The sequence below is a fragment of the Heterodontus francisci genome, chromosome 4, assembly GCF_036365525.1.
Source record: "Heterodontus francisci isolate sHetFra1 chromosome 4, sHetFra1.hap1, whole genome shotgun sequence".
NCBI classification, from domain to species: Eukaryota; Metazoa; Chordata; class Chondrichthyes; order Heterodontiformes; family Heterodontidae; genus Heterodontus; species Heterodontus francisci.
In genome coordinates, this window is record NC_090374.1 from 188376167 (window position 1) to 188403582 (window position 27416).

At 42.1% G+C, this 27416-nt stretch overlaps 1 protein-coding gene across 6 annotated transcripts in view; it reads left to right on the top strand.

The window, feature by feature from the left end:
• Window positions 1-27416, top strand: part of LOC137369457 (tyrosine-protein kinase JAK2-like) — a 289126-nt gene that overhangs the window by 220196 nt on the left and 41514 nt on the right. For all 6 annotated transcript variants that reach the window (XM_068030695.1, XM_068030694.1, XM_068030697.1 and 3 more), the window contains 8 exons: window positions 7294-7451; window positions 9741-9852; window positions 10609-10795; window positions 12950-13074; window positions 15513-15647; window positions 19856-19943; window positions 22028-22155; window positions 27250-27388. In XM_068030695.1, coding sequence (XP_067886796.1) covers window positions 7294-7451; window positions 9741-9852; window positions 10609-10795; window positions 12950-13074; window positions 15513-15647; window positions 19856-19943; window positions 22028-22155; window positions 27250-27388 — 1072 coding nt within the window. The remainder of the gene's footprint in view (window positions 1-7293; window positions 7452-9740; window positions 9853-10608; window positions 10796-12949; window positions 13075-15512; window positions 15648-19855; window positions 19944-22027; window positions 22156-27249; window positions 27389-27416) is intronic.

Below are 27416 nucleotides of genomic sequence, written 5' to 3' on the forward strand. Positions count from 1 at the left end.
CTCCTTCAGCTCAAGCTGCTGGGTGGTCAAATGTGTTTACTAGAAAGCATCGACTGCTTTGTAAACTTTAACCTTTGTCGAACAACATTGCAGTTAATTGTCAATTCTAAAACAGTCACGTGATTATTCAAATGAGATACTTCAAATAAAAGTTCTATTGATTGTTTTAATTTTCATTGGGTGTGATTTTGCACTTAGCTGTGCCAGTTGTACAGGCACAACATGTGTACAAGCAGTCAGAAAATTGGACAAGCAAGAATGAACGCATGTTATATGCTCATTATTTTCTGCCTGTGATTTTATGGTTGATTTCATTTTGTATGCTTCAGAATTTATGTAAAATGTTTTAAATGAGTACCAGTTTTTGTGTTGAGATTATGTTTTTTGCTTTATGAATGGGCACAAGAGCAGCTTCTTGTGTAATGGAACTCTTCATGGGGAGTACACTTTTTTGGTGTAGTGTTTATAGTATATTTTCAGTACCATGTCTTTATTACAGGTTTTTTTCTTCAAAAGTTTAAGTTTTAATCAACACTCATAGGGTATCTTTTAAAAAATCCAGACTTGGTTGCAATCAAAGTCTTCTTCCATACTTGTCAGAGTTGTTGCCCAATCTTCATCTGTGAAGGGAGAACACATCAGTGGGATGTTTCATTTTAGGGAACACCAATCCCATCCTGAGCAAGCATTTACTGGAGAGTGTTAAGAAGAGGATCCCCAGCTGTTCTTTTCCCTCCCTCCTTCCCAGCTCCTGGACAAGTTGTAGTAACCTAATCTTCTAACCTGCTTCAAATCAATGTTCAAAACTGAGACCTTCCTGATCTGTGTGGGTCAGTACAACATCAAGCAATGTATTTAACTATTGCTCATCACTGAGGAAGCTAGGCAGTCCTTTACTAGCTAAAGTGTGCTTTCAATTTAAAATTGCAGCTTTGAATATGTAGTTAACCACAGCATTCACAGTTATTTCAAGGCATTAGAGGCTCTGGAACTAATGAACATGATTACTGACCGCAATATGTTTGTGTTAATAACAGGTCCATGTTTGGATGGAGGGACAAGTGAATGTAAATGTGTTAATACAGGTGGCATGTAGAATAACAAAATATTTCCGTTGTTTAAATATTCTAGTTCAGTTTCAGCTCATAAATCTCAGTAATGACTCTCAACATCCACTGCCTGGCAGCAAAGTTTCTGATTATTTCTGCTTCCCAACAATGCATTTGCAATGCAGAAACCTCAACTGTATGATGTAAATACACTGGAACTTTTCTGCTGTCATGAATAATGACTGTGAATTCACGCCAGGATTACTCTTTCTATAATTTCTGTCTTAAGTGGGTGAGTAACCTAGCTCAGGTTCCATAGTGGAAAGTAATGGTTTTTAGGTACTTTGTCTCTTAGGAATTTCTGTTGGGAAATATAAAGGCACGTCATTCTGACAGCTTTACAGCGTAGTCAGTGATACAGTCGAGGCTTGCAGAGCACGCATATGATTCAATAGATATTTCTATGTAAGGTAATCCACCAGAGCTGGCGGGCAGCCATAAAGACAGGGCTAAATTGTGGCGAGTCGAAGAGACTTAGTAGTTGGCAGGAAAAAAGACAGAGGCGCAAGGGGAGAGCCAACTGTGCAACAGCCCCAACAAACAAATTTCTCTGCAGCACCTGTGGAAGAGCCTGTCACTCCAGAATTGGCCTTTATAGCCACTCCAGGCGCTGCTTCACAAACCACTGACCACCTCCAGGCGCGTATCCATTGTCTCTCGAGATAAGGAGGCCCAAAAGAATCCACAAAAACCTTTGAAATTTTCTTACTAAACTGTTATCCCTGTATGTCAACTCAGTTAGCGTTCCTTGGATTTGTAATTCAGCACTCACCTTGTATTCTACTAAACAATAATCAGGCATTGTGTTTTATCACCTTGATAGAAACTGTTTTCTTTGGGCAGTATAAACAGCCCTTCTGTAGCTAGTATCTACCTGAATAGAGTAGTTTGGCATGTGTATCCATTCCTCATATATACCTGAGGGGTAGGGGTAAGGTTCTGCGTCTTTGCACTGCTGAGTTATTGCTGCCATAATCGAGCACATGACAATGTGGTTGTATGTACTGTTTTGATTATCAGATATACAGGTGACTTCACCTGTCTTGCTACTCTATAAGGGCATGTTTTGTACTCTAATAATTACCTCAGGCTGTGTCTTCCTGTCACTTCCCCCAGTTCTGCAGCTCCTTCTGATCTGTTGGTTATCTCCTTTATCAACTCACGTGCTGAGCTGGCACATAAGTTGTGATCAAGTGCTTCTTTCTTAACCTGCCTGCTAACTCGTTGACAATCAGGCTCATGTTTGCACAGTAGTGCAATCAAGAGGCACCTCATTCCTCAACTCAACAGTTGAGCAAGGAGAAGCACCATTTAAAGCTAGCCATTCTGTGATGATGGTTCCAGCTCAAGTATTTTTCCTAGAGTTCATAATCAGGTTACAATTGCATCTACAACACAGCTTTCTGAAGTAGATGGTGTAGCCTCCAACTACAAAGGTTCTGGTTAAATTTTCAGCAGTGTCGAAGATATTGTTTGCTCTCCAATAAATTTATGCAATTATATCTCCTACTTTAATTTGTGCTTTCTGTGCTTCTGTCTGCTCCCCTCTGCATTCCTGACTGAAATGTGATGTGGAGTAAACCTATGTCTATAGGAGCAGGTGCCTAGATGTCCAGGTTATTTGATGTGTAAGTTTGCTGTGCCTGTTTCTTTCCTTGATGTCTTCAGGCTTTAATATTGTGTGCTTTTTGAGAAATTTTACACCTGGTGTACATGCATAAATATTTTCTTTTGTATACCTGCTAGCTCAGCCCTGTGGGACTTGTATTGCATATCCTGCAATCCAATCTTTGAACCACAGATACAAGAAGTACAGTATAAATTATAATTTCAATATAATTGTATAATTATAATTACAGGGAAAAGATGTCCCAGTGATGTCTTGATTATTTGGTGAGATAATATTTTGTAATTTTTTTGAGCAGCCTGATCAAACATTTACAGAAGATGTTTTATTTGTAGGCAGTTTTTCATCAACGGTTGGTGGTTAGATGGGTAATCAGAAAGTTCTTCTTTGCAGACAATCAATACATCGGATAGATCTGGAGAGAGTAATGGAGGCGAAAACCCTGAAATTGTTAAAGAAATTGTTGGATGCTGCAAAATGGGGACTTCATGATCTTTCTGGCTGAATTAACTAAAATGGGTTGAATGGTCTTCCTCATCCATAAACATCATCTTAACATTGTAATTGATTTTACTTGACAGTATGTTAAAGCTACTTCCCCATAAAGCGCTCCCTTGATTTTTCCATTAGAGATCTTGCCCACAGCTATCAGCATATTTATCTGAAAATTTGCAACACTTCCCATTGCCTTCCTTTGCTCTTGCCTGTCAGTCTCCTCTGGTCCACTGCTAAATGATTCCTGGTCCCCAGTAATTGGCAAACTATACTCAATCTACAGGTTTAAACTCTTATGTTTGAAGCTAACTGTTCAGAGCGCGTTCGCTATGCTCAAGCCTGTTTGTTCTGTGTTTTTGCTATGCTCTTTTCAAGAACAGGTTCTCTGCTCACATTTGACTTCCTGGGCTCGCTGTTGGCAGCCATGCCTTCAGCCGCCTTGGCCACAGGCTCTGGAATTCCTTCCTTAAACCTCCCCGCCTCTCCAGCCCTGTTTCGTCCTGTAAGATCCTCCTTAAAACCCACCTCTTTGACCAAGCTTCTGGTTACCCATCCTAATATCTCCTTTGTATCAGTGTCAATTTTGGCTGATTAATGCCCAGTGAAAACCCGTGAGACATTTGTTGATGTTAAAGGCACTGTATAAATATTGTTGATACACTGGAACATTCATGTTATAATGGGAATTCAAATTGAACTGTTATCAGCTTTACTGACATTAACAGTTTACAGGCTTTATAGCTTTCAGTTTGGGGGACTTTCAATTTCCATTTTCCAATTCAGTCAGGAATTCCTCTTTTTATTTTTCTCAGTTTAGTCGTTAGATTGGCTGGTTTCTTGTACCTTGTGTAGGGCAATGTTTCCAGTCACCTGTGTCCATCTCTTCAGTTCATTTTTGTTTGTTTCTTTCTTTTGTTTTGCCTTTGTGTGGCATCTCTCTTTTACCAGCATTTTGTGTGTTGCTGTTGTCTGTCGTGTTATGTTCTGATTAGTTTTTGGCGTTGAATGCTATTGCACATTTTTGTCCTCCACATGGGAACTCTGCTTGTATTAATCTTGTGTGGCATCTAGCATTTTCAAGGAATAGCAAGAGCGCTCACAAATTGTGTTACAAATCAATCTGGGAAGAATTACATGCCTCATTGTTTTTCCGTTTCACACTGGTAGTATCTCAATGTATTACTGATTGTGGTGTTAAGATATGTTATGAATTATGGGGGACTGAGCTGCTAGATGCATGCTAGTTACATCACGTTATCCTCAGGGTCTGTACTAACCTTATGCTGATCTCTTTTCTCATGACAAAATTTGGGGCTCTTGCTCTTCAATGAAAACGTAACCTGTGAAATATCTCTGGATTTATTTTCCTAGTTTATAGAATAGAAACATAGTAACATGGTAACAGCACAGAAGGAAGCCATTCGGCCCATTGTGTCCGTGCTGGCTCTCTGCAAAAGCACCTCACCTAGTCCCACGCCCCAACCTTTTCCCTGTAGCCCTGCAAATTTTATTTATCTTCACATAATTATGCAATTCTCTTTAGAAAGCCTCAATTGAATCTGCCTCCACCACACTCTCAGGCATTGCATTCCAGATCCTAACCACTCGATGCATAAAAACGTTTTTCCTCATGTCGTTGTTGCTTCTTTTCCCAATCGCCTTAAGTCGGTGTCCTCTGGTCCTGGATCCTTCAGCCAAGGGGAACAGCTTCTCCTTAGCTACTCTGATTTTGAACACCTCTATCAAATCTCCTCCTATCTTCTCTTCTCCAAGGAGAACAAACCCAGCTTCTCCAACCTAGCCATGTAACTGAAGTTCCTCATCCCTGGAACAATCTCGTGAATCTTTTCTGCACCCTCTCTAATGCCTTAACACCCTTCCAAATATTATTTCCCTTAGGGGAGGCATGGAGGGAGAAATTATTTACCACCTTCAAGGAGATAATAAAAACTTAAATTCACCAACTTACAAGAAGTGATCCTCATCCCCAAATCTTCATTCTTTTATCTGCTTTAATAGAACATTTTGACCTCTGATGACCTTTTGCAGCTCTTCTTTACACCATTGACCTGGTTCTCCATCTTGACCAAATAGATTTTTGGAATATATTTTCTCTAGTTTAATTTGAAATAATGGAGTTCGATAAAAAAATAAATGTTGATGACCCAATATAAAAGTTCTACTTGTTAAATGCAGCAAGTTTTCAGATACTTTCTTACAATGCTGATCCAGATGACCTATATGAGTCAGAGTGAAAATCCTCAAGCTACATGAACCAATGCTCTGTGATACATTACAAAACTCTGTGTTCATTTTCACTTTTATTCATATCCTATTTTTTTAACCTTTGAAAAATAATTGTGATCCTATTGATAGATAACTGCATTTTAAACTCTAACTTGTTCAGTTTTATTCTATGCTTTGACCACCGCAGGACCAAAGTTGGGGGTACCTACTGTTGGGGCCCTTGGTGAAATTTTAATTTGCATTCCTCTTTCAGTGAAAGCTTGATTAAGGACCTGCAGATGGATAATCAGGAACGCCCAAATTTAACTCTTCGGCAATTGCTGGCGGTCCTGAATTCCCAGTATCCCAAACAGGTCCAACCTGAAACTGAAATTAGGTGCAGGTAACGGGTAGAGAGAAAGAAAGCCTGCAGATACGTTGAGCTATAAGAAACTATTCTGCGATCACGTATTTCATGTACAGTGGAATTTTGCCTATGAACACCCATTGGCGCCTCGCATAATCAGACGTTAGAGACTAGTCACTTATGCCAACTTAGTCAGTTCCTATTGTGTTTGTATTACTAAAGATCAAAAATTCACATTTCAAACATGAGAGTAACCAGAGTTAGGGTTCCAATCTGTTTTGCTTTAAACATGCATCAGTAGACATTCAGCAGTGGACAGGCTACGTACAGTGTAGGTGGGTTAGATTTAGCGGTAGGCAGGTTGAATACATTGCTAAACTACAGGCAGACTAATGAATACTAAATCATTGACTAGATTCAAGACTAAGATTGATAAATTTTTGAGCACTAAAGGAATTGAGGGATGTAAGGATAGGGCAGGAAAGTGGAGTTGATGTCGAATTTCAGCCATGATCTTATTGAATGGTGATGCAGATGTATTGCCTACCCCTATTTCTTATATTCTATCATATATTTAATCCAAAACACTGACTTCCACTTGTTCAATTTGCAGAAAATCAGGGATGGGAATAATAGGAGAGATAATCAGGGCTCTGGGTGAACTAGACAGCTTATCTGGAAGGTTGGTTGATCTTGTTGATTCCAATATATGCATTAGCAGAACACTACTAGTTGGTTGTACAGCGGACATTTATGTTGTAGAGATGTGTCTTTCTGTAAGTTATGATGGAAGGTGGCAGAGATGAGTGAGTATCTCTGTAAAGGTTGCATTGGCATTGCCAATTAGTATACCAGTTAGCTCTGCTGTGAAGTGGCATGGTTTGGAGTCACTGAATTCCCTGATGGAAGAGTTTGGGATCCATCTAGATTGGAACAACATCGACAGTAATATAAAAGCAGGTTGTCTTCCCTCCTTTTGGAAGGGGAGTATTGTAAGGGAGTACTTCCTTTGTCTTTCGTGTGCCACTTTTTTAAATGTTCTGCAATTTATTTTTTGTTGTCTCTTTGCTGAAGAGAAAGGCCGAACCAGTTTTGTAAAAATTACAATGAATGGTTCTTGCCATAACCCACAATGCAGATGTTTTTTGAGGAAGGATGGATGTGGAGTGAGGGGAACAAGTTTTTTTTAAGACCAAAGTTGTCATGATTTAAAATTTCCTACAACGTGAGCTGCTGATCTTAAGTAGGGCTGTCTGCAGAAGTAATTCAGGAGTGCAGTTCAACATTTGCATTTTTAATTTTTTTTTAGCTTGGGACCATTTTTGCTCAGACTTGTGCACCCCAGAAAAGCAACAGTGTTAATGCATTGTCAGTGATATAAGAACTAATACAAAGTTCTTTTTCTTCTTTAAATTGTAGCTTTGTCTACTTGCAATTGCTTATTCAGTTTGCTTTTGTTTTTAAAATAGGAAGTCGAGTTTCCGTCCCTGAAAGAAGGCTTCTCGTTTGTCTCACTAATTGATGGATACTATAGGCTAACTGCAGATGCTCATCACTACCTCTGTAAAGAGGTTGCACCTCCTAGGTTGTTGGAAAACATTCAGAGCAATTGTCATGGGCCCATCTCGTAAGTGCTGAACTGATTTAAGTAAAATGTGGTAAACTAAATCTATATCCAAGCTGGAAAATGTAACCTGTCTTTAAACCATTCTGCTCACTGTTTGAACTGATGCGGGTAAGTATTAAAAGGAACCATTTCATGATGTTGGCGAACAACCTTAAACACTCTCATGTTAAATTGGGAGGAGAAGTAGTAATTTTGGGCTGGTTTTGGATGGCACTTCAGCAAAGTGGGACTATGTACTGATGTGTTCACACCCACAGTAACCCAGCAGCAAATTCCTAACCTCAGCTGTGCCATAAATCCTGTTCACCCCACAGAGAGGGAAGTTTTTCACAGGAGCGTGATACCAAACCACATAAAGGAATATTTGGGCAGGTAACCTAAAGCTTGGTCAAAGTGGTAGGTTTTAAGGAGCATCTTAAAGGAGGAGAGTGAGGCAGAGAGGTGGGGTAGTATGGGATGGGAATTCCAGAGCTTAGGGCCCAGACAGCTCAAGACAGGGGTGTCAATGGTAAAGGGATTAAAATCGGGGATGCTTAAGAGGCCAGAGTTGGAGAAGCAAGAGATCGCGAAGAGTTGGAGGAGGCCATGGAGGACACAAAGGTGAAACTTTTCAATTTTCACGTAGTCTGTGTGGCAAAAACAGAGCTGGAAGATCGGGATGAAATGGGGTGGACAGGAGGAGGAAACCGATCAAAGAAATAAGTAAAAATACTAGAGAATGTTGACCAGCATCTTACTTGCAATTTCAGACAAATGGTTATTCACATTAGATTAAAAAAAAATGAAACTAAATGATTTTTTGAACTGAAAATTGTTTGTTACTTTAATTCAGTTTGTTTAGCAAATACCAATGACAACTTTGAAAACATTATTGCTTTCCTACAGTTCTATTCAATGTTGCACTGAAATGTTGAGCGTGGTTTTGTTCTCCATTTGATTCATGGATTGCTGCTGCCCCCTAGTAGATTCTGAACACATTGTAAATTCTCATATGTGTGTTGGAGATTTCCAGTGACTTGTCTCTGCTTATTATAGACATGTATAAGCCTAATTCAAATTTTGTGGTGCTGTCCCTGATGACCAGATTCTAATATGTTGTAGATGAGAAGTGAACATGAGTGCAGACTCCTGCTCCTATTCCAAGAATAATAGGAGTTTCAAACTCTGACGTGAGTGGTTAACTATCAGTAGACTGCATGGGCAGTAAACACCACTTCATATTGATGCCAACTGAACTACCTTTTCCTTTGTATTTCAAAACAAAAACGTCAAAGCGTAATATTTTGAAAGCTTTGAATACGATAGAAAGATTTCATGAGAATTAGTCGTCCATTTTTTTATTGCGTCTATTCAGTTTATCTGCAACACACATGCTACGTGTGGTTTTATATAAAATAAAAACAAGAAATGCTGGAACCACTCAGCAGGTCTGGCAGCATCTGTGGAAAGAGAAGCAGAGTTAACGTTTCGGGTCAGTGACCCTTCTTCGGATCTGACAAATATTAAAAATGTCACAGGTTATAAGCAAGTGAGGTGGGGGTGGGGCAAGAGATAACAGCCCACCTCTTGCCCCACCCCCACCTCACTTGCTTATAACTGGTGACATTTCTAATATTTGTCAGTTCCGAAGAAGGGTCACTGACCTGAAACGTTAACTCTGCTTCTCATTCCACAGATGCTGCCAGACCTGTTGAGTGGTTCCAGCATTTCTTGTTTTTATTTCAGATTTCCAGCATCTGCAGTATTTTGCTTTTATTTTAGTGTGGTTTTATATCTTCCTCAATATAGTTTTTGAGAGGTGTATTAAATTAGTCAAATCCAATATCAATTTTTCTGTAACATCTTCAGAGCTGTGTAAAGGAGCAGAACTCTGTGTTTCTGTTGCCGTTGCAGCTGCCTCCCCTGACTACTTCTGTGCTGCCAAACTCAGTTTGCATCCCTGCAACTAGCTGGCTGCTATTCATGGAATAGGTTATGAAATGTGGCTGGAAAATATGAATACTCTACCTATAGCAGTACCCAACTAGAAGCACATTTTCACTGGGTTATTGAGAACTGGGTCACTATTCCCAGGCTAGTCCAACTTTCTTGAGCCCATTAAAGTGAATGGGGCAGAAGCATGCAACTTCTCATTGCATCTGCATGAGGTAAGGAATTTCAGACCCATACCCACTTTGTGGCACAGTGTAGTGATGTACCACCATGGTATGCCAATCTTCAAGGGACAAAATGGTGAAGAAAGTAGTTTCTTCAGAAATAATTTGATTACTCCTTTCCTTTCTACAACAGGATGGACTTTGCTGTGAATAAGCTAAGGAAGGCAGGGAATCAAAAAGGCTTTTACATTCTTCGATGTAGTCCTAAAGAGTTTAACAAGTACTTTCTCACTGTAGCTATAGAGGTAAGTGTGTACATTTGTGACTGTGCTTCATGTTGTTTGCACATGGTAAAGTACAGAACCAAAAACACTTGTCCATCTGGCAGGTCCCAAAATAGAGCATCTTCCAATCATCCAGTCCTTTAAACATCTATCCAATTGTCCCTTCAATATTTACACACTTTCTGTCTTCACAGTCTCCTTAAAATAGTTAAAGCCAAAATGTTGTGTACCTTCTATTTTCCAGTCCCTTGTTCTTGGCGTTTGTGGCCATCTCAAATATATTAATCTATTCTCTTAAGAGTCATGAATGGTGGCTGTCCTGAACCTACTCATCTCCAGAGTAACCAATCTCGGGCTCCTGAATCTCTCCTAATAAGGCAAATGCTGCCTCCCACTTAGATACCTTGTCCTCATAGATCAGGTAACAGCTGTCAGGGATTTCACTGAGAGTGGGATAGACTGTATTTCAACATGCTGTATTATCCTTGGAAAGTTAACTCTGGGGCATATTCTTAAAGCTAAGGGCAGAGTTTGCTTTGAGTAATTATGATTTAGCGTGGCAGTTTGGTCAGTGTGATTTGTTTCCAAAAGATTCTTTTCCTTCCTTCCCTCCCTTTGGCCCTTCCTTGCCTCCCTCTCCTCCTAATGGTCTACCATTTCCATTGTTAAGAGTAATCGTGAGGAAGAAAAGGTGTTGGTTTCAGATTGATTCCCAAGATTACAATCCATAAAATGGGGGAATGTATTTTTTTAAGCAGTCCTCTGATTTTTATTTAGAAGGAGAATGTGACTGAATGCAGGCACTGCTTGATTACCAAGAATGAGAACAATGAATATAATCTGAATGGAGCAAAGAAGAGTTTCAGCAGCCTCAAAGAGTTGCTGAACTGCTACAAGAAGGAGACTGTTCGTTCTGATGGTGTTATCTTCCAGTTTAGCAAATGCTGTCCACCAAAACCAAAAGGTAATTAACCAAAAATATTCAATCTGTTTAGAGATAAATGAAATGGTTGGTCAACTGCTGGCTCTAAATTCTACTTTTTTCTTTCATTCTTTGGAACAGTGCAAGTGTTCTGCTTATGCTCTTGTGACCTATACACAAATCAGAGATGTAAGTCCCAATTTTAAATCGAGTTGGACAGGGGTTGCCAAGGCAAGTAACAAACCCTCCTGGTCTCAGCAGCAGGGTTTTAACTTGCAGGCCTCATCTGTATGATCCCATCAGCTGCCTGCCTGTAACTGGAGGGAAATGGTAGTTCGTCAGCATGTTAGGTGGCATGAGGTCTTTGCCCGGGACCTAAGGAATGGTGCTTGGTACTTGGGTAATGTCGCACAGAAGGGGTTCTGGGAGGGCCATGCAGTCAGGAGGTTGCTGCTTGGGACAGGGAGTGCCTAAACATTCCTTTTGTGGCCTGGAGGAGCACACCCCCTCTTCCTAGCCCCATAAGGAAAGTTTAGAAACTTTTTCCTGTGTGGATCTCTTTTGGCTCCAATTCTTTCTTCTGCTAGTTTCACCTGGTGAAGAAAAGCATGACGGATTCCCCAATCAGAACCCTAGTTAAAATAATGGGCTGGTCCTGATGATGTCATTGAAGCTTGATCTGCATATTTAAAGAATGTCTCTCAATTGAAGTCTGTGAGGGGAGTGTGACGTCAGTGGGTAAGTCTTCCTGGGCAATTCTAACTGCCCTTTGGGCAGTTATATACTTGTAAGAGCTTTTAATATTCCTACCTAGTTTACTCTTGTATTCTATTTTTTCCTTTTTATCAACTTTTTGCCAGCCCTTTGCTGGTTTCTAAACTACTCCCAATCTTCAGACTTGCTACTATTCTTTGCAACATTACAAGCCTCTTCTTTTAATGCAATACTTCCTGGGTAAGTCATGGATGGATCTTTCTTGCTGAGTTTTTATTTTTCAATGGAATGTATTTTTGTTAAAGATTTTGAATTGTTCCTCACTGTTTATTTACTGCCATACCTTTTAGTCTACTTAACCAATCAACCTCAGCCAGCGCTCTCCTCATACCTATGTAATTGGCTTTGTTTAAGTTGAAGATACATGCTTAAGACTTTGATTATTTATGTTGCATTGCACACAGATTTATCAGTTATTGGGTAGATTTGGTGATTTATTTGAGGGGATGTAAATGTTGAAATGCATGAGATTTGTTTTATGTGGAGCTTTTGGAGGCACACAACACTTGCATATGTGATTTTGATTTTTGACCCTTAATTCGATGCTTTGTTTGACATTTTGGAACCCGCTCTGTAAGTCTTGTGTTTTTTGTTTAATTAAATATAATTATAACTGCCACTCCCTATTTTGTTTTCAAACATCTACCATTTCTGGGAGTTTTGTGGCAGAAATGCTCAAATGGATCTGGACCATTTAGACCAGGAACTATCCTATTTACCTCTCGAACAAAGCAGTTAACTTGAAGAAAATAAACTTTTAGAAGATAATTGTCAGGCATTTCCCAGAAAGTTTCCTTAAAGAAAATAGAAAGTGTTTAAAAGCTGCAATTAGTAGTTTGTTTCTATGAAATATATTTGGAAGTCAACACTAAATGCCTGTAACTAGCTCTCTCAAACCCACAGCTCATTTAAATTTTCTGCCCAGTGTTCATGCACAATCAACATTGGGGGAAAGTACCATAGCATCATAGAATTATATTGTACCGAAGGAGGCCATTTGGCCCTTTCTGTCTGTGCCAGCTCTCTGAAAGAGCTCTCCTGTTAGTCATATTCCCCTGCACTTCCCTCAAAGCCCTGCAATTTTTCTCCTTTAAGTATTTCAAAAGTTTTCTTTTGAAAGCTGCTGTTGAATCTGCTTAGTGGCTGTCCATGGTTAACGTTGTAAGAGGTCTGCAAGTGAGTGCCTGGCCAGCCTCCCTCCCTCAGTCAGGAAGTAGGAATACTGGGGACCAGAGATGAGTGAGAAAGAGACTTGCTAGATGAGGATAGATAAATTACTGGTCAGTAAGAAGAATAACGGTCATAGTCAATGTGTGAAGTTTAGCATAGAGAAATGGTTAATGAATAGCAATCCTGCAATGTTCAGTGTGTTTTATGTAATAGTTTGCTTTTGATTTATGTTTATTTTATATACATCTACAGATAAATCAAATCTTTTGGTCCTGAGAAGCAACAGTGCTTCTGATGTGCCAACATCCCCAACATTACAGAGGCACAATGTCAGCCAAATGGTATTTCACAAGATCAGGAAAGAAGATTTGGTGTTTGTAAGTAATTGAAACGTATTGCTGTCCATGAATAGTTGTGCTTTGCAGCTGACTTGGAACAGAAGCTGGCAAAGAATTAATTTTGGTTCCTTTTTTAAATTGTGCTTGTTCAACAATACAATATTGTGGAGTTTCACAAATTTGTTTTTAAAAAAGCAACTTGCATATACCCAGCATATTTTTTGATACAAGTTTAACAGTCTGGATTGAAGTATGCACTGACTTAAGAAAGTTAAAGAAGTTGGTGCATTGTTTAAATGATCATGGAGGTCGAGCAGGGCACTGACTAATGTAACTTATTAGAGGGATTGCTGGGTTTGAAGCCAACTTTAAAGAAATAGTGTCCTCTTCTCTCTCTCTCACAGGGTAAACTGAAATGGATTTGCTAAATCTGAATTTAGATCCCAGTGGGCACACATTCTCAGTAGTGTTCAGTTGCCCATATATTTGGCACTACTGTCATTTAAAATGACAAGTAGCATCCAGAACTCATTAAGAATTCCAATCTGGGCTCCTTCCTACAGAGGATACTGACACTAGTTGTGTGACCCCCTACTGTTAGGCTTGAAATAGTGGATTATCAGAAAGCTGGGGCCATGACTTTTAAGAATATTGTTCGTGCTGACCAGAACATTGGTGTTAAATCCCTGGTCATCACTGAGTTAATATTTCTCAGTTTTAGTATAGTAGTTGGAGTCTTACAGTTTTTTTTTGGTTCTTTCTTGTGATGTGGGTGTTGATCGCTAGGCCAGCATTTATTGTCCATCCCTAATTGCCCTTGAGAAGGTGGTGATGAGCTGCCTTCTTGAACTGCTGAAGTCCATGTGGGTTAGGTACACCCACAGTGCTTTTAGGAAGGGAGTTCCAGGATTTTGACCCAGCAACATTGAAGGAATGGCGATATAGTTCCAAGTCAGGATGGTGTGTGGCTTGGAGGAGAACTTGGAGGTGGTGGTGTTCCCATGCATCTGCTGCCCTTGTCCTTCCAAGTGGAAGAGATCACGGGTTTGGAAGCTGCTGGTGAAGGAGGAGTGGTGAGTTGCTGAAGTGCATCTTGTATACAGTACACACTGCTGCCACTGTGCATCGGTGGTGGAGGGAGTGAATGTTTGTAGATGGGGTGCCAATCAAGCGGGCTGCTTTGTCCTGGATGGTGTTGAGCCTCTTGAGTGTTGTTGGAGCTGTACCCATCCAGGCAAGTGGAGATTATTCCATCACACTCCTGACTTGTGCCTTGTAGATGGTGGACAGGCTTTGGAGAGTCAGGGGTAAGTTACCCGTCGCAGAATTATTAGCCTCTGCCCTGAGTTGCCCTCCAAGCCCCTATGCCGCTGAAAGGTAAATCAAGTATGGTTTGCACTCTTGGGGCTGAATTTAATGTGGGCAGCAGTGAACCCAATGGCGGGCCAGAAAGTCAGGGAAACCCCACCTCCGCCGTTTCCAGCAGGCCTGACCTAATTCTATGCCAACAGGCAGTTGACTGTTTGGCATCGGTGCTCCCGCCCCTTTAAAAGCAGAGATCCCGCCTTCAAGAGTTGCCGGTTAATCAGAGGGCCAGCAACTCTTCAATCCCAGCAGTGCCACTGGGCGTGGTGGCCACTGCTGGGACTGCACTTGGCCCAGAGAAGCAGCATGAATGCTACCCTGGAACCCAGATAAGTGGGGTCAGGGTTGCTGGGGCCAGTCAGGCAGGCCCCGGCGAGGTTTCGGGGGTTTCGTTGGTGAGGGTGGGAAGTTGATTACGCAGGGGTGGCCCTCCCTGGGCCACAGAGATTCCGAACAGGAGGAATCACCCGCCTCCGCTCCCCCTCCCCTTCCATAAGCATCCCCTGGCGGTGGGAAGAGGTCCTTAAGTGGCTCTTAAAGTGGCCACTTGAGGGCCTCAGTTGGCCTTGACCTTTCCCACTGCTGAAATAATTGCATGGCGTCGGGAAGGTGATGGGTACTCCCCCCACCTCCCCCTACTTTCCCTCCCAGATCTACAGTCCCTCCCTACTCCCCTCACTGCCTCAGAACTCGCTCCTATGGGGTACATTATGTTTCACCCTTGATTGCTATCCAGTGACTCCTGCTAGAATGTGTAGCCCACCATTAAAGCATTGACATCAGGAGACAAATGGGGAAATAAAAATATTTTACATCAGACAGGAGTCCAGGTCAATCATTTTAACTTGAATTAAGACAGTGCTTTAACTTAACAGTGCAGTTATACATAGTTCCTTCTGAAGGACCGATTCTTGTAGGTACAGTCTACTGAAATGCTTGTTTTGGCTGGGATGTCCAAAAGTGAGGACGGGAGGGAGAAAATTAATTTAAAATATGAATCTCTTAAATCCTGTAAGTAAAGCGACTAAGCAAGAATAATTGCTGGTAATCAGTGTTGGCTGGTATAATTAGTAATATAAATATATAAATTCTTTGTGCTGTTTTACTCACAGGGTGAAAGCCTGGGGCAAGGAACATTCACCAAAATCTTCAAAGGAGTAAGGGAAGAATTGGGAGACGATGGTCAGATACACAAGACAGAAGTTCTCCTAAAAGTCCTCGAAAAGGCACACAGAAATTACTCTGAGGTTTGTTTGTCTATTTTGTGATTTCAAACTTTACAATATTTTTTCCAAAAATGCAAAATTATTATTGTAATTTTTATGTACAGAGAGGCATCTGTTTCACATTGCATCTATAGACTGACAACAGATAAAAGTATATTTAGGCGTATTATGGGGGAAATTTTATCATGGTGATGGGGGTCTCGATATCTGGATAAAGCGATGCCGAGATCCCCGCGTCATCACTTCTCCGGAAGGCCCGCTGAATCTAGTGCCAATCAGGCACTTAAGTGGAAGGCGGCGGGCCTTCCAGAGAATCAAGGGCCCCATTGCTGGGAGTCATACCCTTGGAGAGCTACTAGCCAATCAGAGGCCGGCAGCTGCAGCGCCGCCGTGGTGATGGTGGCTGCTGCAGGAGGAGCACCTACCAGAAGCTGAGGAGCATCACTGGAACCAGGTAGGTAGGGCGGGAGGGGTCTCGCAAGGTCAGGATCATGGGGTGGGAGGGAGGGGGTAGGCAGCAAGAGCAGGGGTATGGCTCTCAGCTGCCCCCCGCCCAATGCTGGGTCGTTGTTCAGGCACTAACTGCCTTTAAATGAGGCCCCCCCCACCCACCCCCCAACCATGCCCCGGAGCCGAGAAGCAGCCTACATGGTTTTCCGTGCGGCAACAGGGCCGCCAGCTGCACACTAATTGCAGCTACGGCGGGTAGAAGCCCTTAATTGTGTGTTAATTGCCCAGTTAAGGCCCTCAATTGGCGGTGGGGCGAGTAGGCCATTCAGAGGCCTTCCTGCCCCAGACTAAATTTTGGTGGATGCGGGATGGTGGCAGGAAACTCCCTACCCCACCCCACCACCAACCAACCCAATTTTATGCTCTCCTTGCCTCCAGGCATAAAATTCCCCTCCATGTCTCCACTGAAGCTCACTGTATAAATGCAAGAAATGGTGTGGTACTGAGTATACAAATCAACTGACTCAGAGGCGATAGTACTGCACTTAACCTCAGCATTTCCAGACGAGACACAAGGAAAATCAGCCAACTTGTATTCCTTATGATTGCTTTTTGTGGACAGGATTGAGCTAAGTTTGGAGTTGGCTTTTGTGTGGAACCCAGCAGTTAAAAAGGGCTCCAGATAAGCAAACTAATGCTACCCAGTCTGTCATTCTCAGATATAACTTTTCATTCTCCAGTCCTGATTTTGTGATGTGCTAATTTCCTGATGTGCTGAACCTTCATTCCCCAGCTTCCAACTCTTGAGTAAAAGAGAAAAGAGAAGCCAAAAGCCAGATTTGTTTTATTAGAGAAAAGTAAATTGAGGAGGAATCTAATCCAGTTTTTGTTTTTAAACGCAAAGAAGAATGAATAACATATGGTAAATTGTGATCTCTGAACTACAGGGCACAAGTACAATTAAACAGCCTCAAGTGTGACTGTAGGTTTGAATTTTTTCTGTGCCAAATAGGCAACGTGAAACAGGACTCAGCAAAATCAGTTAATACTGAATTGATCTGACTCCTTTTTACAAAGTGGCTGCTGTGCGTTTGAGAATAGGATTGAAGATCATCAGGGTGAATCAAGCAGCAGTGTGTCCTATGTACATGATGCACTACAACAACTCACTAAGATTTCTTCAGCAGCACTTCAGAAACCTACAACTTCCACCACTTGAGATGGATACATTTTTATTAGATAAGGTATCATGGGTAAATGGAGTTGAGACGCAGATCAGCCATGATCTAATGGAATGGCCTACTCTTGCTGCTGATGGTCCTAGAAGGACAAGGACAGCGGCTGTGTGGGAACACCATCACCTCCAGGTTCCACTCTTAATGCATCATCCTGATTTGACCATAAATTGTTTCATCACTGGATCAGAAACTTGGAGCTCCCTACCTAACAGTACCTTCACCATACGGACTACAGTGGTTTAAGAACATTCACTGGCACCTTCTCAAGCGTAACTAGGAATGGGCGATAAAATGCTGGCTTTTGCAGCGATGCTCAAATCCCAAGAATGAATCAAAAGAATATAAACTGAGATGGCTGAATGCTGCACAGCGCACTGTGCTGCTGGGACAATGGAGATGGCATCTGCAGAAGGAAACTGATTGGAGTTGTGATGTGGCTTGTAAATTGAATGATTAGCCTGTAGTTACCACTCCTCTTGCTTCAAGTAAAGAACAGTATTGAGCACATCCTGACCTCCTAACCAGAGTTATTGTGACAATATGGATATAAGACCAGGAAAAGGAAAGTGAGGTTTTCAAAAAAAAGAGCACAGGTTTTCTAATGTCTAATAATTTCATTCTGTCTTGGAGTTTACCTTTTCTAAAAGTGAAGTTCAAGGAAAGGATGTCACAAAATCATTCCCAATCCCTCATGAAATAAAAATTTACTCATGTTTCAAACAAAGCATCAGATGTTTCTCTGCTAATGTATCCAGTCTTGAGCGCTGTGTTGGAGACTAGAACAGGAACCCTTTTCCCTCTTTTATTCCACCCTCGAGAAAAAAAACACACAATCATTTCACAAAACCATTTCTGTCCCCTGCCCACTGCCTGACCACCTCCTTCAAGGGGCTAACATACTCTCCTGAGTGTGCTAAGATGGCCGAATACACAAATGGACATGGACAAACCAGCTAGTCACATGACTAACTTGCTCCCCTGCGCCCAACCCAGATAGTTCAGTATCTCTAAAATCATTGCTGCAATTGGTGAGGGACTACAGGAACATATGTCTCAGTCCCAGGACAACATAACTTGCATTGGATAAAATGGGATTAAAATGCATTTGCTTGCTGGACGTGAAGAGTTGCATCCCACAGAGTAAGGTTTCCCACAACTTGAAAGACCCTAACTGCTGTTAGCTTCATCTAGACTATTGCTGTACCTTCCACTTACTTTTCTAATTTTATTTTGGCCACTGTTCCTCTCCAGTCAAAGCATCAATAAACTAACTGTTATGACCAGGTGAGAAAGGTGTCTAGAGGTCCCTCTCAGCCTTCACCTGGTCATACTGTAACAGCGTTTAATTTTAAACACACCGTGTTTTTAGCTCCCCCTTGGCGAATCCTTGTTCACCGCTTTTTTTTATAAGACAAAGAAACCAGCACAAACAGGCTTTCTTAGGTTTAAGGAAGAAAAGTTGAAATTTTTTAAACTTGAACTCTATTTGGTTAACGCTTATGGTACACGATGTGCTCACGTTAGCATGCATACGCGATACACACATGCAAATAGAGACAGAAAAGAGCAGAAGCAAAATAAAGTGGAAAAGTTTGAGGCAATATCTGAAGAGTTGTTGTTATGGTTCTTTGAGCTCACTGTAGAGTCCTTGATTGTAGGTGGATCTTGCTTTTTGTTGGGGCCCAGTATTCTTCTTAAATCTTGTTCGCTATAGGAGGCTTTTCTCTCTTGGGGTTCATGTGGATTCAGAGACTTGTGAGAAAGAGATGGGAGCAGACAGACAGGTGAGGCTGTGGTGAGCCAGCCAGGAGAGATCTTCTCAGTCCAGGAGCATTCTGCTTTCTGCCCAAACTGTTTGTACAAATTCAAAAAACTCAGGTTGCCTAGCAGGTTAGACATGTGACTAGCTGGTTTGTTCGTGTTCATTTGTGCATTCCGCCATCTTAGCAGTCAACCTGGAATACGAGCTCCCCCACCTTCAATGTCTGGTGATCAAAAGTCCATTGTGGGTTGAATGTGTCAGGGAATGGCTGCTTTGTCCTTCCAAACACTCTCTGTTAATATACAAATGTATTTCCAGCCAGGACCTGGCAATTTTTTAAAGTAAGTCCTTTCTTCACTTCAACAACAGTTTGAAATTTAATGTCCATGTGGTGAAATTAATATGCCTTGTGCTTGGCAGGTGGGGGCCTGCATGACACTAACAGTGATGTTCAAAATGCAGGACACTGCTGGCTGTTTAAGGACAGTGACCTTGCTTGTGAGTCTAAAGCTGCCATTAATGAGAGGCATAATATTGCTCATTAAGTAGTAATTACTCAGGTAAAATGGCAAATAATCTGCTATGACTGTCGTTAACTGCACAACAATTATTGAAGCAAGAAAGCACAATGGAAAATTGCAATGTGTGGAAAAGCATTGAATAGAACCTTTATCATGTCTCTCAATATGCGAAGAGCTGTGAAATATTTATCTGAATTTCAAATGCAATAACTTTTGACATAACAAGAGTATTTTATTGTCTCTGGGATTCTTTTGCAGTCCTTTTTTGAGGCAGCAAGCATGATGAGCCAACTGTCCTATAAGCACTTGGTGTTGAATTACGGAGTCTGTGTGTGTGGTGAAGAGAGTAAGTAAACAGTTTCTGAAGCTTTTATTTAATGTCGATGCAGCTGTTGGATGTTCAGCACTGCAGTTAATCATTTTGTTTTCACCAGAATATTTACAAATGTGTATCAGAAAACCCAAAAACAAAAAGATCCTTTATGTTTGTTTAATGTCAGCATTAAATCTTGAAAGAAGTTTTAATCACAGAAATTACCCAGCAGAAAAGAATCCAAAATGGAATATTTACAACTGAGTATTATAAATTAGAAAAATGTAAGTAATTTTTTAATACAGAGGACTCTAGGAATAGTGTGCAATCAGAATATTTTTCCGTTCATTTAGTCCCACTTTAAGCTGGACGCCATGCAGAACAAAGCAGCCCACTTGGTTGTCACTCTATACACCATCTTAAACATTTGCTCCCTTCACCACCAGCACCATCTACAAGCTACACTGCAGCAATTCGACAAGGCTTCTTCGACAGCACCTTCCAAACTCATGGCCTCTACCACCTAGAAGAACAAGGGCAGCAGGCACAAGGAAAGCCGGCCACCTGCAAGTTCCCCTCCAAGTCAAACAGTATCCCGGCTTGGAAATATATCACCGCTCCTTCATTATTGCTTCCTAACAGCACTGTGGGTGTACCTACACCACACAACTGCAGTGGTTCAAGAACACACTGACCTTCTCAAGGGAAATTAAGGATGAGAAATAAATGTTGGCCCAGCCAGCGATGCCTACATCCCATGAATGAATAGGAAAAAATGGATAATGGTAGTGACTGAATGTAATTATTTTTCTAATAACATAAGAAATAGGAGTAGGTCATACAGCTCCTCACACCTGCTCCACCATTCAATAAGATCATAGCTGATCTTCTATATTAGCTCCACCTACCCGCTTTATCCCCATATCCTTTGATTCCTTTAGTGTCCAAAAATCTATCGATGTCTGTCTTGAATATTCCCAACGACTGAGCATCCACAGCCCTCAGGTAGAAAATTACAAAGATCTCAACCTTCTGAATAAAGAAATTTCTCCTCTTCTCAGTCCTAAATGACTGACCCCTTATCCTAAGACTGTGACTCCTAGTTCTCAACTCACCGGCCAAGCGGAACAGCCTCTCAGCATTTACCCTTCCAAGCACTGTAAGAATTCTATACATTTGCTTTAATTCCAGTTTTATGCACAGAAGCTGAATTTATCTTGCTGTCTTGCTGCATGAGAGTGATGGTCCACTTGGTTCCTGCTCTGAACCATGCTGTGCAGAGGTCAGTTAACTTCCTGTGGTGGAGAGGTTGTGAGGTGAGGGAGGTAAAATTGAACCAAGTTTTCACCAAGCCACTGGCATGTAACTCCTGATTGCCAGCAAAAGCTTGGCATTGGTAGTGATCTGGAAGCAGATACCTACTTTTCTTCTCAGCAGTACAGATTAAACCAACATACAAAGAGAGGGGGCGGGGGACAAATGTGTAGATGGTGAATTGCACCCATTAAAAGGGAACACAAGCTGTCATTCCTGCTGTTTAACATTTAAAGGTTTTCCTATTGAACACACAGTTCAATCTTTGCCATTTTGTAACAAAGGAAGCTTAAAGAAAAACTGTAAACTCAAATTTTGCCCTCAGTTACCTCATGAGAGGCTCATAGCATGAGGATGAAGTCACATGATTAATAAATTGTTGCCACTTTAATTGTAAAACTGTGCAGGTTCAAAAATAAAATGGATCCATCCTTGTACAAACTTTTCGAGGCTGTACTGAGGAATTATGTTACTCCACAGAGAACCCACTTCTCTGCTACCAGAATGTATTTGTAGCCAAAATAATCTGAAGGTAACTTCTGGGAACAGTAGAGAGCCTTTCAGAAGGATATCGCAGTAAAATAATTGGTCTGATTCTGGGATCTACATCCCTGGAGTAACATCCCCTGCCAGTTCTGCTTTTCCCTGCAGACTAATTGTTCTATAGTCATGCTTCCCTTTATTTTAAGTATCTCAAAAGTTAGAAATGATGAAAAATTGGACTTCTATCTTTTGGACTTTAGCTAGTAGATGTACTTTATGTTGGATCTGTTCTCTTTTCTCTCCTTTATTTTGGGAATCAGATGTCATGGTTCAGGAGTATGTGAAGTTTGGATCGCTGGACACATATCTGAAGAGAAACAAGAACAATGTGAACATCCTGTGGAAGCTGGAGGTAGCCAAGCAATTGGCTTGGGCAATGCACTTCTTAGTAAGTGAAGTTGCTGAATCGCATTGTAGCAGCACAGAGTTTAAAAAGAAATTAGGAATTGCAAAACCATATTTTGACCTATGTGTCTGTATGTGCAGTATATGTGCCTTCAATTTAGTAAAACCTCCCACAACACTTCACTGGAGCTGAATCAGACAAAATGTGGCACTGAGCCACATAAGGAGGTATTAGCACAAGTGAGCAAAAGCATGATCAAAGAGTTTTAAGAAGTGTCTTACCCAAGTATAACCAGTTTTTCTTCTGTTAAAAGATGCCATATAAAATCAGGTTTTCATTGCTGTTGTCTTGCCTTTCTGAAAAATCAGCCATAGTGATAATGGTAGTGAGCCTGTCTGTTCTGATACTGTACAGTACACAGACTGGGGACTAGTGTTATGGTACGGTTGTGTGGAGAGAGGCACATTCTGCTTACTCCATCCACATTCATTGTCCTTGCTCTAATGTGTGTGTTCTTAGCAAGATTGTTACTCATATCAGCTTTTTTTTTTGTTTTACAAAATGACTGCATTTTTTAAATCAGTACTCTAGTGACCTCATGCGGCATGTTTCACGTTAGATAAATTTTTTAATTAATTTTATAAACGTATGTGCAGCTTTCAAATAAAGAATTGCAATTTCACAAAACATTTTTGGAGATATTGGGGTTATTTTATGGAGGAGACGGGGTTCTCGGCTGGCGGCTTAAGAGCTAGCGAGAGACCCGTGTTGCCTCCTTTGGGAAAGGCCCACCGTAACACGAACCAATCAGGCACTTGAGAGGCCACCAGCGGGCCTTTCCTGGGATCAGGACCCTGGGGTGGAAAGACCCACCCACCAAGAGCTGCTGATCAATCAGAGGCCAGCAGCTCTTTTGCCCAGCAGCGCCAATGGGGAGGTGGTGGCTGTTGCTGGAAAGGCAGCCACTGGAGGCCCAGGATCGTGGAGCGACCCAGGCTAGAGGAGATGGCAAGAGGAGCTTCGGGGGTGAGGGTCACGGCAAGGGGGTTTGGCAGCAAGGACACAGTGTTGGCTCTCAGTGGACCCGCTTCCCGATGCCGGGTCATTCAGTTAGTGCCTTTGAATGAGGGACCACCACGTCCCCCCGCCCTGGGAGACCCCAAGCAACCCTGCACAGGTTTGCATGTTGTGCTCCCTGCATGGCGGCAGGCCCGCGGTTAATCCCAGAGGCTGTGGGAAGAGGCCCTTAATTGAGCATTAATTGCCCCTTAAGGACCTCAGTTGGAGGCAGGACGGGAAGAATGTCCACGGGCCTTCCCAACACAGACTTAATCGGGGTCTACGGGGAAAGTGAAGGGATCTCCACCCGCCACTATCCTGCCTGATTAAATGCCTTCCCAACCTCCAAACGCGCCACGGGGGAGAGTATGAAATACCACCCATTACAGCAGAATGTTATTTTAAAGTATTTAGGTTTCTTAATTCCTGGTATATCTGATTCAACTATAGAAGCTGTAAAATATCCTGTTGTTTATAGTATTTCTTAACCAAGCCATTTATTGCCAAATTAATTATGCATTAAAATTCTGTCCCACTGTCCTGTTTAAAAGCAATACTGAAGCAAGCAATGAATATTATGAACTTTTGTAAAACTACTTTATTTAGAAGGGCTATTATTATTTAACACTTCACATCACCTACTTAGTTTATAGGTGCTGAAACATGCAAATTTCAAACCCATCACATTTGCTTGACCGCTGCAGGCTAGCTCATCTTTCTTCCTATTCCTCTTTGTTCATCTACTTTGTGCATTTGGGATAGATTTCGAACAGATCTAGCAATGCAAAACTGGGCATCCACCATGTGGCACTGTGGGCCATCAGCAACAGCAGAATTGTACTCAACCACAATCTGTGACCTCATGGCCTGGCATGTCCCCCACTCTACCATTACCATCAAGCCAGGAGACCAACCCTGGTTCAATGAAGAGTGCAGGAGGGCATGCCAGGAGCAGCACCAGGCATACTTCAAAATGAGGTGTCAACCTGGTGAAGCTACAACAGAGGAGTACTTGCATGCAAACTGTGTAAGCAGCATGCAATAGACAGAGCTAAGTGATCCCATAACCAACGGATCAGATTGAAGCTCTGCAGTCCTGCCACATCCAGCCGTGAATGGTGGTGAACAATTAAACAACTAACTGGAGGAGGTGGCTCCACGAATATCCCCATCCTCAATGATGGGGGAGACCAGCACATCAGTGCGAAAGATGAGGCTGAAGCATTTGCAACAATCTTCAACCGGAAGTGCCGAGTTGATGACCCGTCTCGGCTTCGTCCTGAAGTCCCCAGCATCACAGATGCCAGACATCAGCCACTTGAACTCACTCTGCGTGATATCAAGAAACGACTGAAGGCACTGGATACTGCAAAAGCTATGGGCCCTGAAAATATTCCGGCAACAGTACTGAAGACCTGTGCTCCAGAGCTTGCCGCGCCCCTAGCCAAGCTGTTCCAGTTCAGCAACAACACTGGCATCTACCCGGCAGTGTGGAAAATTGCCCAGGTATGTCATGTACACAAAAAGCAGGACAAATCCAACCCAGCCAATTACCGCCCCATCAGTCTACTCTCAATCATCAGTAAAGTGATGGAAGCTGTCATCAACAGTGTGATCAAGCAGCACTTGCTTCGCAATAACCTGCTCAGTCTTGCTCAGTTTGGGTTCCGCCAGGGCCACTCAGCTCCTGACTTCATTACAGCCTTGGTTCAATCATGGACAAAAGAGCTGAACTCAAGAGGTGAGGTGAGAGTGACTGCCCTTGACATCAAGGCAACATTTGACCGAGTATGGCATCAAGGAGCCCTAGCAAAAGTGAAGTCAATGGGAATCGGGGGAAAACCCTCCGCTGGTTGAAGTCATACCTCACGCAAAGGAAGATGGTTGTGGTTGTTGGACATCAATCATCTGAGCCCCAGGACATCACTGCAGGAGTTCCTCAGGGTAGTGTCCTAGGCCCAACCATCTTCAGCTGCTTCATCAATGACCTTCCTTCAGTCATTAGGTCAGAAGTGGGATGTTCGCTGAAAATTGCACAATGTTCAGCACCATTCGCAACTTCTCTGATACTGAAGCAGTCTGTGTAGAAATGCAGCAAGCCATGGACAATATCCAGGCTAGGGCTGATAAGTAGCAAGTAACATTCATGCCCTACAAGTGCCAGACAATGACCATCTCCAACAAGAGAGAATCTAACCATCTCCCCTTGACATTCAATGGCATTACCATCACTGAATCCTCCACTATCAACATCCTAGGGGCTACCATTGACCAGAAACTGAACTGGAGTAGCCATATAAATACTGTGGCTACAAGAGCAGGTCAGAGGCTAGGAATCCTGCGGCGAGTAACTCATCTGCTGACTCCCCAAAGCCTGACCAACATCTACAGAGCACAAGTCAGGAGTGTGATGGAATACTCTCCACTTGCCTGGATGCGTGCAGCTCCAACAACACTCAAGAAGGTCGCCAAATCCAGGACAAAGTAGCCCGCTTGATTGGCACCCCTTCCACAAACATTCACTCCCTCCACCACCGATGCACAGTGGCAGCAGTGTGTACCATCTACAAGATGCACTGCAGCAATGCACCAAGGCTCCTTAGACAGCACCTTGCAGCCCTGCAACCTCTACTACCTAGATGGACAAGGGCAGCAAATGCATGGGAACACCACCACCTGCAAGTTCCCCTCCAAGTCACACACCATCCTGACTTGGAACTATATCGCCGTTCCTTCACTGTCACTGGGTCAAAATCCTGGAACTCCCTAACAGCACTGTGGGTGTACCTACCTCACATGGACTGCAGCGGTTCAAGAAGGCGGCTCACCACCACCTTCTCAAGGGCAATTAGGGATGGACAATAAATGCTGGCCTGGCCAGTGACGCTCACATCCCATGAATGAATTTTTTAAAAAATGTGTCTGTCTGTGGGTAAATTCTCCTCTTCTCCAGTGCTCCTCTTATTAAAGGCTCTTCCAGTTCTTCACTATTCATTAGCTCCTTTAATTGGAACAGGTTAAGGCCCAGTGGCGGCTTCTTACAGTGAGTTGTAGCATACACAGTGTCAGACCACCAACTGGTTTCCATTTTTCAAAATAGTGCAATAAAAAACATAAACGAGTCCTCAGATTTCTTTAATAGCAAAGGATGAAGGAATAATAGAGATCGTAGAACCATATTCTTTATTAATCCAAATTAGTCCAAAATACAAAATAATGTGATTTGTGGAATGTCTTCAGAGTTTCCTCTTGCTCAGGCAAGTTACAGCTTTAGTTACACTTTATTAGAATTATAGAATGGTTGCAGCACAGAAGGAGGCCATTCGGCCCATCACGACTTTCTATGAGAGCAACTCAGTTAGTCCCACTCACCCGCCTTTTCCCCATAGCTCTGCAAATCTTTTCTCTTCAGATAATTATCCAATTCCTTTTGGAAAGCTTCCACCACACTCTAGGCAGAGCATTCCAGATCCTAACCAGTCTCTGCTTTAAAAAAGTTTTACCTCATGGCGCTTCTGGTTCTTCTGCCAATCACCTTTTAAATCGGTATCCTCTGGTTCTCGACCCTTCCGCCAATGGGAACGGTTTCTCCCTATCTACTCTGTTAAGTTTCATGATTTTGAACAGCACTAACCAATCTCCTGTCAACCTTCTCTTCTCTAAGGAGGACAGTCCCAGCTTAGCTATTTTATCCATGTAACTGAAGTCTCTCACCCCAGAACCATTCTCATAAATCTTATTGTTAAAGTATGAATGAGACCACTTGCATTTAGCTTTTTGTGGTGATTCTTGTAGTGTAAGGGTTTGAAAGGGTTAATGTTTGGAACAGTGTGAATAACAGCACCCACTGTGATGATGTCAGAGATCACATGTGTAAGAGAGTTGCAAGAGAAGCATCCTGTCAGCAAAGGGTTAGAAATGCTTAAGTGAAAGTACATATAGTTCCTGTAATGTAATAAATGAGTTCTTATTTAAACTCACCAAAGCCTCAGAAATGTATGCAAGCCAGACCAATCATGTGTCTAACATACTAACAGCAATATACAACAATTCTGATTCTTTTTCTTCCTTATATAGGAAGACCGAAACCTTGTTCATGGAAATGTCTGTGCCAAGAATGTCCTAATGATCAGAGAAGAGGACAGGAAGACTGGGAACCCTCCATTCATAAAGCTTGCTGATCCAGGAGTTGGTATGATAGTTCTACCAAAAGATGGTAAGGGTACCTGCTTACACCTCGGGTT